We start from the raw sequence: 10226 nt of genomic DNA, 5'->3' as shown, positions 1-10226 counted from the left end.
ATAATTTTGAGACTGCAGTAGTGATTAAAAGTAGCATTTTGTGTTGAATTTGGATAAAAACCATGGTAATATTAGTTTTATTAAACTATTTCAACTGTTCTTGTCTACTTTGTTTATTGCAAACAGCTGAAAAATTGTACATTTTGCCAATAAGCCTAATATGCAATGGGGGTTGAATAATTTTGATTGCAACTGTACCCTGTGGTACAACACCATGAGACTATTGCACAATCCCTGCAGCCTCAAACAGCACTATTTAAAAGTTTAATTGAGGTAGGAATAAATGAATTTAATATAGATCCCAGGGGACATTTTTTGTATTTGGGAGCTGTTTAAATGTGTAATTTGTGGTAGATTTTATTTTGTTGAACTATTAGTATTGTATATAGGATCTGAATCTCACTCTGGGTTACTGATGTTGTTCACAAACTAAAGAAATTAGAGATTTTGTTTAGTTTTTACTGAATATTTGAAGGTAAACTGTAAAACTATATCACTTATTTTGTTACAATTCTTGTTGCAGTCCTTAAATTAATAGTAAAATATATTCTTTTGTACTAATTTGTCATATTGTCAAGAATATCATTATCTCAGAAATACCCTGAAATATCATGGTATTATTTTAGGGCCATATTGTCCACCCCTAGTTGTCACTGCCATCAGGGACTGCCGGTACCATTATGACGAGATGATCTGTCTTGAGGGCTGGGTGAAATACCTCAATATCAATATTGCGATGATACTGTGGGGTTGACTATTGGTGCTTTAAAAGAATATTTAAACAATGAGATATTTGATCAACAATCATCAGTCATGTGGATACCATGACTAAGTGGGCAAAGGCATACAATAGAACAGTCTTGTAAGTTCAGAAAATTACATCACTTTACTGTAATGCTGCCTTTAAAACCAGCAAAAGACAACACTTAACAATATTACTATATCCAGAATCTAAGATATGATCTAAGACTCTGATCTAAGACTCTGATATCATGTCTTATATCACAATATCAATATAATATCAATATACTGCAGACCTACTGTACATCACATGAAAACTTCCACTGGAAACACCTTCATAACAAAGCCAAGGGGAGGCAAGACCATCAATGAGAATAATAATTACTTTTTCTTTTTATGTGCAAGTGACAAAGGAGGCTTCATTTGGGATTCAATTGATCTATACACTATGTAAAATGTGAAGGACTAGAACAGTCAGAGGGACTAAACTAAGGAATCCCACTGGGGAGAAATTCAATCGTTTCTGCACCTCTTTTACTCCCTGGAGAGAGGAGAAGGTTCGTTTCCTGGATAAAGTATGAGGATGAAAATAAATGGGAGAAAACACGCTTTGCCTCGGCACTGCACATCCAATTAAAGATCCCACATAAACAAATCAATCTGCTCTTGCTCTGTCAGGTCTGGCTGAATCAAGGACGGCCAGAAAAGAGACGAAAGCTGAGAGAGGGAGCAAACTGTAATGACTGTTTTCCTTTCTGGGCTTTATTATGTTTCCTCGTCGGCTGATTACTGACAAAGAAATCACACAATGACTTTATGAATAGCTTATCTTAGCAGCAATGGCCACACAACATTTTGTTGTAATCAGGGAGAATTATAATGATTGCCAACAGACAGCACGGCAATTATGTGCTGTTTACACTAACAAGCACTGAAGGTGATACACAGAAAATACCACCTGGGAGTTTCTGCGGTAAAATCAATGCTATGAAAGCTGAAGCACTCTGCTACTGTTTGCACCTTCACCTTGTGACCATTTCTAGATGTTTGGGTTTACAAAGATAAATCTATGCACTCAAAACTAAATTAAAGCCAAAGTGCTCCTTTTTCTCTGCTCCAGCTATTGAACTACTGTGGCTCCTTTCATGAGAAAACATCACTACATCTTCAAGTCAAACATCAGTAAATGTGCCTTTTGTTAAGGGCTAGCTGGACTGGATCACCGCAGTGCCCGAATGGAGAAAAGAAAGTCAGCACACTCAGTCTGTGAAAAGCAAAGGCAAAACCCGCAGTGAGGCTTCTACTCTACACACGGTTACAGAAAGCACACATATTTTTTTATTTTCCAACCAGAGGGCAAAATCAAGTTATTGCACATTTTCTGACTGAGGAATGAGATTCGACAGGATCCTGAAGACGTGAAATGGAGCTCAACAACCCACCAAACAGACCCGCTGATATGTGAAGGTCTGCTTGGACGAGCCAGATAAGAGCAGCTGGGTGTGTGTGTGTATGTGCGTGTGTGTGTGCTGTGGCCAGTAACATATTGTAACTTTGGTGAGCAGAAGAACAAGCACAAGGCTGGTGCAGTGCAGCAAAATGTGGAAAAGGGGCTGGGTCAGGTTTGGGTTAAGTTTGGCCCTCAGTAAAATATTCTTCAAGCCTTAACAGATGTTAAAAATGTGAGAGATCCCAAACATAACATGTAATGATAAACTCTTACATATTCCATACACAAGCAACTAGGGTCCTGACTCTCAAAATCAGAAATCTCACAAACCTCTTGCAATCAAACTTGACTTTAGAGTAATGTATGGCAAACATGGCGGATGACGGGCAGGAAGAACTAGCTGTTAGTTTTTGCACTACTTTTCTACAGAAAATTTACAAAGAAAACCTAAAAAACATGGACAAAGTCATGAGGACAGCGTAAACATGGACTGTACATGTTACAGCACAATCTGGAGGTGAATACATTTAGAGTTGAAGCTCATTTGATATTACATTAAAACCCTCTGAGACCTGCAGGACCACTGGCGATCCTCAGGGTTCCCCCGTCTTGTTGAAATCACTGTGGCCAGTAGTGATGCTCGGGTCAACTTGACTTGTGGGTTGACACACGGGTCGATTGGTTTGGGTAAGCTTGTTTAGCAAATATCGCAGGTTTCAGGTGGGTCATTAAGTGACCAAGCAGCATTCTAAGTAGGTTATTAATAACTTTCAGAAACACTGTACAATAGTCCACCTTCCACCTTCTTTACCCAGCTTTCTAGCCCCTTTTGCACTGCCTGTTCAAAGCGGAAAAATGGTGCTGTTTTGCCACCTCGCCATGCTGTTTATAAAGTATGATCGCAGAATTGGGGGAAAGAGTGGTCTTGTCTTTAAGCCGCCACGGGAGGTAGTGACATCGCTGAAATAGTGTCTGTATTAATGGGACAGCTGGCAGGACGGGATCATGGGCAGGACAGGTCTTACATTTTGACGACATGTTATGTGTGTGACCCACTGCAGGAGATTTAAAAACGTAGCTACTAGCAGTTAGCAGCTAACTCAAGGAGGAAGAACAGCAGCCAAAATGTCAGCAAATAAGGAAAACAATGAGGTCCAGGAGCTCCTTACCCTCTGAGCATATGATGAGATCAACCGCCATATAACAGGAACAGTAAATGATTGTTGTTCCCATGTTTTGCCATTGTTGTTATTTATAAAGTGCTGCCAATGTGTTTGTTATATATCACACTAGAGGCCGACACTGTTGTGTTACATATCATGGCCATCATGCCTCTTTTGATTTCGTGATGCCAGCATGCTGTCTGCAATCACACACTGGAGTGGAATGATGCCACCATTGTTTGGTTCTGTGTAGCGGCCCTATAGTGTGATCCCTGTGCTTCTGTCTTTGTCTCGCTCTAACACATAGCAAGCAGCCTTATCATCAGTGCTGCTGAGCTCAGGGTTTTTGTTATCTGGTTTCTGACCAGGAAGATCTGTTTAAGTCTGACATATTTAAATATCTCCAGTCATAATCCCCTGGTAAAACTATTTCCCTCTGAGAATATGTAGGCCTATCAGCAAGCAGGCAAGTGTCTCTCTGTCCTCACTGAATCCATTAAATATGCACTTCTGTTAGATCATGTAAATAAACCAACTAGATATCAGCTGTGTGCTTGAGATCCCACTGAAGACGTAACCACTTAACAGATGTGTGAGTACTTGTTGTCTTTTTATGTTTGTATTTTTAAACAAAGAACACCTGTTTTATGTTGTGCTATTTACTGGAAATGACATACAATACAGCCAGCATCAAGTAGGTTGTTATTAGTAATTATCATTACCAGAAATGTGCAGATCAGGTTCGGGTGATTAACGCATATGTTTGAAGGTTGGGCAGAGCAGTTTGGCTGGTGTGAGTTGTAAAATCCTTGACCTGCGCATCACTAGGAACCAGGATAGACTTGCGAGCAAATCGGGGGATGTTAAATACACTATTTAGCAAGTGCAATTTCATGCCAAAATATTCATCAAGATTGCACTTTGTTTCTCAGATTAATAGCCATCCTGTGTTGGCAAAATCAGTTCATTACAACTCATGGTACTGCATTTTCTGATTGGAGGGTAAGCTCTGACAGGATGCTAGAGATGTGAAATGGAGCCCAACAGCCCACTTAACAGATGCACTGATCTGTCTTGGAAGAGACTGATGAGCTGTCAGACTAGCTGTGTGTATGTGTGCGTGCGTGTGTGTGTGTGTGTGAGCTGTTCTGTTTTCCTTATTAGTAATCTCTTACAGCTGGAGATGACAGAGAATGTGCTACAGGCCCGTAAAGCTGACAGCTCCTAGATTACAGTAACTAAGAGCAAATGAGCACATCAGGCGCTTCATAATAATATTCTTCTGTAGTGTCAGATCAGTTAAAGCTCTTTAGGCTGCAGTACTTGTTCAGTTAACAGACATTAATCTTCCGAGGTATTGTTCTGGTATAAAGCTGCAGACTTAATTTCTATTGTTGTGAATTAATAGGAGATTGCAGAGAAGAGTGCCTAACCTTGGCGTCACAACTCTCATGGTCCAAGGCTGGCATGAGCCTGCCCAAGCATAGGAACTAAGTGACAACCCTCAGGACTAGAAAATGAAGCCAGTGCAGAGGTGCCAAAAACTGCAGCTCCTTGATTGGCCACTTGAGGCAGGCTCCAGGAGAGACAATCCCCATAGTTCCTCGTGTTAAAATGCCCAACTTTACAGCAGAAATAAACATGTTTACAGCCTGCTACAAGAAACAGTTGTGATTTCTATAGTTAATTTCATCATTCATGACAATTGTACAAGGGCAGAATTTTTTATAAAACGCATCCATTAAAAGCTATTAAGGCTTCAGGTTATGCATAATTAAGGGCGTGGTTGCTTTGAGTGACATGTGGGTGTCACAAGTTGCTACATGGCCACAGCATTGGTTAGGTTACATAACCATGGCGTAACCCCCAAATTTACAGAATATTGGTGTAGCTGTTGCTCTCTCAGTGTTCAACATTTGGTTCATGGTTGTATACAGAGAACTGGATACAGTGTTTGAGGCAGGGCCCTGATCATTCCTATAAATGTTGCTCAGTGGTGAAGGAAGCTAAAATAGTATGACATCCAGGGTATAAAATTACCCAGATATTCTGCATCATTGGCCCCATAGAGCAGGCGCACTACAGACTTTTGCAAGCCAAGCGGCTAACTTTCAGTTCAGTGCTCCTCTAGCTTGAATGGGGATAACAAGACTTTATAATTGTTATTGGATCGAAATGATGAATTCATCAGTTTGTACTTCTGACGAGGGCTTTGTGCATGAAGACGTGATAAATGGACCGTGCTTATACAGCCAAAATTGCTTCAAATCATACAGTAAACACCTTTACATTTTGTATGGATAGTGACATGAATCATTTCATGCGGGTTGTGGCGCTACTAAAAAAAAATGCATCCACTGATTTACAGATGTCTCTTTCACAATGTAGGTCTATAGGAAAAAAGTATTTTTAGGCCCCATGGCATCTGGTGACAGACCCCAAAGTTGTAATTCCACTGGTTGCCCACTATGAAAATTGGCTCCAAACACAAGCGCACTTCCTGGGGGCCTAGTTTGGTTGGACTAAAAGCTGAAGAGCAAGAAAAAAATTAGCATTAGCATTATAACAGTCAACCTAGACTGTAATGCACTTTGCCAACCAAGCTAGCAGCTAGCGTTCGGGTCAGCTCCAACTTCTCATCCAAATATGGTCACTTTTTGCTTCAGAAATCCAAGTTAGCAGCATTCAAAATGCCAAACTCGAAGCTTCAAAGGCAGGAGTCCAAAAACTAATGAGTAATGTCACACTGGCTACACCCATTATTTCTTTTAAAGTCTATAATTCAAGTATGAAGCCATCTGTTAAAGCCCCTTTCCATGATGTTTTTTTTATGATGATGTATGGCCTGAATCAGTACATGTTCAGAGTTATGTCAAGTACTTGGATCCTGGTATACTTGTTTGCAGGTCAAATCATTTTGTGGCATGTAGACCTAATTTCTGTTGTTTTGAATTGCTAACAACATTCTTTTGCTTTGTTTCTGATAAATAGAGTTTATCTTTAGTGAAACTGTGCAAGCAAATGTGGCCAACTTTTATTTGCAATTTCGGTGAGCAGTAGTCTAAACGAAATCCTGGTGCAATGAAGCACAATCTAGAGACAAAGCTGATGCAGGCTTCTGGTTAGCAAGTGTAATTTTGCAATTTCATGCTAAAATGGTCATCAGAATTGCATTGTGCTTCTGACGACGGCTTTGTCCATGAAGATGTGATAAATGGACTGTGCTTATACAGCCAGAATTGCTTCAAATCATACAGTAAACATCTTTACATTTTGTATGCATTTTCAAAGCACTGCATGCAACTAGTGTGAAGTATTTTTAGAAACCTCTATAAAGAGAAAACAATGAGTGCTGAGTAAGGGTGAGAAACTGCTTCTCTTACCGATAGTGGTGATAACAGTCCCGGCAAAGAAAAAGGAGGAACTGATGTCCCAGAGGCTTGTCTGATTGGATCTATTTCCTGAAGGGTTCACACCTGCTCGGACTGCTGAAACAACTTGCTGGAGAGGAAAGTCAAAGAAGAAAAAGAAGTTAGCACATAACGCGCTGTGTCCCAGTGGGAGTGTGGTATGAGGTGAGCTGAGGAATGAAAGACAATTAGTGGTGTGCTTCAATTTTCTTTGGGAATAGATGACAGCCGAGATAAACATCCAACCAAAACCAATTTGGAGTTGTGAGAAACAATGAGAGGTATCTGTCACCTTCATAAATGCATAAGAAAGGTGTACATTTTAAACACTCCTCACAAAAACAGCAAAGCCTGTCACAGTTATATGGGCTAAAAGGATGGTCTTTAAGATTTGGCACTTCTAAAAGAATAATTTGTGCATATAGAGTGTAATACATTATGCACCAAGTCATACAGTGTTTCTCAACACTTAAATTCATGTTATAACCCAGCATGTTTGCTTGAATATATGTCCACAAATTGCATATCCAGTACTCAGGCTGCAGGGTCTTGGTCAAACATTTTAAGACACTTCACGGACTGATTGTATGACTTTGAGTTTGACTTTGATTAGCCCCGTGACTATGGCTACGATATGGTCATCAGTCGTGCTCAGGTGATTGGTTGACTCTGAGTGTGTGCATGTGGAAGAGCGCTAGAGCTCTAGGTGTGACACGAGTCACAGCTAGGTGTGACGAGCCCATTAGACACCAGCCGGCTGTACAGGAAACGGATCAGCCATGTGTGCTCCCACTCAGCACTGGGCTCTCATGACAAGAGACTGGAGGGGAGTGAAGCCACCAGCTGGAGGGAAAAAACACACCACTACACGATTTTCACACCCACTATCACCTAAACATAGACATGAGGAGCAGTGAAGCGTAGGGCCACAAATGCAACAATGTGCATCCACACTACAGATACACTGAGTTTGTAGCGAAACCTGTATACAGACACAAACATTATATAAAGTCAGTATCTGAGCTTTAGAACCAAAGATACAAGGCCAGAACTGTAGGGAAGGAATCAGACTGAGTTTATCTGCTCTAACCTGAGCTGCAATCTTTAGTCTGGCTCCTTAGCTTACAACCTACATTAGTAACTGAGCATTACCTCCAAAGCCATTGGTACATCCACTACGTTTATTTGTGGGGTAACAGGTAATGAAAACATCCTGTTTATGATGAACGCATCCACTGTGAGGTATTCGCCCACTGTGTGGATGCTGTTCATGGATGCATCCTGAGCTACATCACAGTTTAGGACAAGGATTCTCAACTTGCTTTGCCCTGGGGCCGCTTTTGCAAAATAATAGGATGCCAGGTCCAGTAAATAAACAAACAATAATGATTTTTATCAAATAAAATGAGTAAAAGAGGCAAATCCAGCCGCAGGAGCCCCCCGCAGGAGGAGTTTCTAGGGTTTGAGGACATATGGGGTTTGGCCGGGACATCTGTCGAGGGGTCTGGGATACACTTTTTTTGGGGTTTCTTCGCTATTGCCGGCTGTAAGTTGAGGATCCCTGCATAAGGCTAACATTGAAAACTCTGTCCTGCTCCTTGTTGGGTTTATGGAAGTTTATACTCCAGCAGTTTGAGCAATATAACTGCAGGTAACATTACAGTTGCCAGAAACATCTGTCTGTATTTCCTGTTTTATTTTGACACTCACCCTTGTCTCTCGTTTCAGGTGCTATACTTCCTGCCCCCGTGTGTTTCCCTCCTGTGTGATTACCTGCTCTGTCCTGATTAATTTCACCTGTCCCTCATTACTCGTCCTCCCTTGTGTATCATCTTTGTGCTGCCCTTTGTCTGTTACCAGTTTGTTCTCAGTTATTTGAGTGTGTGTTCTAGCCATTTTCCCCAGTGTTCTCTTTAGCATTTTTGACCTTGCTTTTGCCTACTGCCTTACTGCTGCCCTACTGTTTGTGTTTTTGAACTGATTATGTGTGCACCGACCCCCTTTTGTCTCAGTAAAAAAGACCTTGTGTTTTTGAGTCCTTTGTCTGAGTCCTTTCTTTGTTGGCTCCAGTCTGATACACCGTTTTTGTTTGCGATTTAACTTAATCCTCAGACTTCAAGAATTATATCATGTGTGCAGCCACAAAGCAAGGCTGCCAACTTCTCAATTTAGTCTGGAGTGAGAGAGTAAAATTAGTTTAGATCTGACATGCCATGGTGAGGGTCTGAATAGGACTACACTCAAATCATTGCAATTCAAAATTTCAGCAAACCTCTGAAGGAAAAGATTTTCTGAGTTTAAACATGAGGACATTTTGTGTTACATTCTCCCATTTACTTCTCCAAACAAATTTTAGCAAGTCCAGATATGAGGAAATTATAAATGTTATAAATGTTATTTGGGGCGGCTGTGGCTCAGAGGTAGAGCGGGAGAGCACCAATTGGAAGATCGGTGGTTTGCTCCCCCAGCTCCGCATATTGAAGTCTCCTTGGGCAAGATACTGAACCCCAAATTGCTCCCGCTGGCTGTTCCATTGCTGTGTGAGTGAATGGTTATTGAGTAGCAGGTGGCACCTTGTATGGTAGCCTCAGCCACCAGTGTGTGAATGGGTGTGAATGGGTAAATGTGACATGTGTGAGTGTGAAAGCACTTCGAGTGGTCGGAAGACTAGAAAAGCACTTTACAAGTGCAGTCCATTTACTATTTACCATTTAATTTGAGCTAAATTTCCCAATAATTTCTTTAAAACTGTACAGTAAAAGAACATGAATTTTTACATGGTCATAGTGAGGGTCATCCTGAACTAGATAACTGAAAATGAAAGCAAAGTTATTTATGAGAGTCTAAAAATGAGGGGATTTTCAGTGTGTTGCAATATAACATTAATGTTCAGTGTGGTCACAGGAACAGTTTGAGCAGGAATATATTGCACTAATAAACCTATTACGGAACTGTTTTATTAAGATAGGACTTCTTTATCGGCGGTTTTCTTTGGAATAGAAAATGTGAGAGGTGCCGTAGCATTGTTCCGACCTCTCATTGTTCCGACCTCTCATTGTTCCGACCTCTCATTAGTCCAACGTCCCATTGTTCCGTTATGTGATTATACTAGGCTATACTGTATTTGTGTACCATAGAGGATCAGCAACGCAACAAAAGTAGGCTACTGGTCGAGATACAAGTGTCATAGAGAGGACAGAATGAAACACCATAACCTCCTGTTATTAACTCTGGGGTCCGGATTGTGTGGGGAGCTCTCCGCGGTGCTGAACGGCTGCCGGCGGGCGTATTTCTGCCTTGATGGTGCGCCGCGACCAGCTCTGGGTCAGCTGGGAAAGGCTTGAGGCGAAGCAGGCTCACAGCTTATGTGTTTGTCACTTTCTTTTCCATTTTAACCCACACCATGATCTTTTCCTAACCCTAACCAAGTGGTTTTTGTGCCTAAACCTAACCAGACCTTAA

General features: G+C 41.1%; 1 protein-coding gene across 2 annotated transcripts in view; it reads right to left on the bottom strand.

Annotated features, from left to right (window-relative positions):
- LOC126398456 (potassium channel subfamily K member 2-like) overlaps positions 1-10226 on the bottom strand; it is a 55771-nt gene that overhangs the window by 29798 nt on the left and 15747 nt on the right. For both annotated transcript variants that reach the window (XM_050057813.1, XM_050057814.1), the window contains exon 3: positions 6738-6855. In XM_050057813.1, coding sequence (XP_049913770.1) covers positions 6738-6855 — 118 coding nt within the window. The remainder of the gene's footprint in view (positions 1-6737; positions 6856-10226) is intronic.

This window comes from Epinephelus moara, chromosome 12 (assembly GCF_006386435.1).
Source record: "Epinephelus moara isolate mb chromosome 12, YSFRI_EMoa_1.0, whole genome shotgun sequence".
NCBI lineage: Eukaryota > Metazoa > Chordata > Actinopteri > Perciformes > Serranidae > Epinephelus > Epinephelus moara.
The sequence above is the reverse complement of the archived record's forward strand: the minus strand, read 5'-3'. Positions and strand labels throughout refer to the sequence as shown.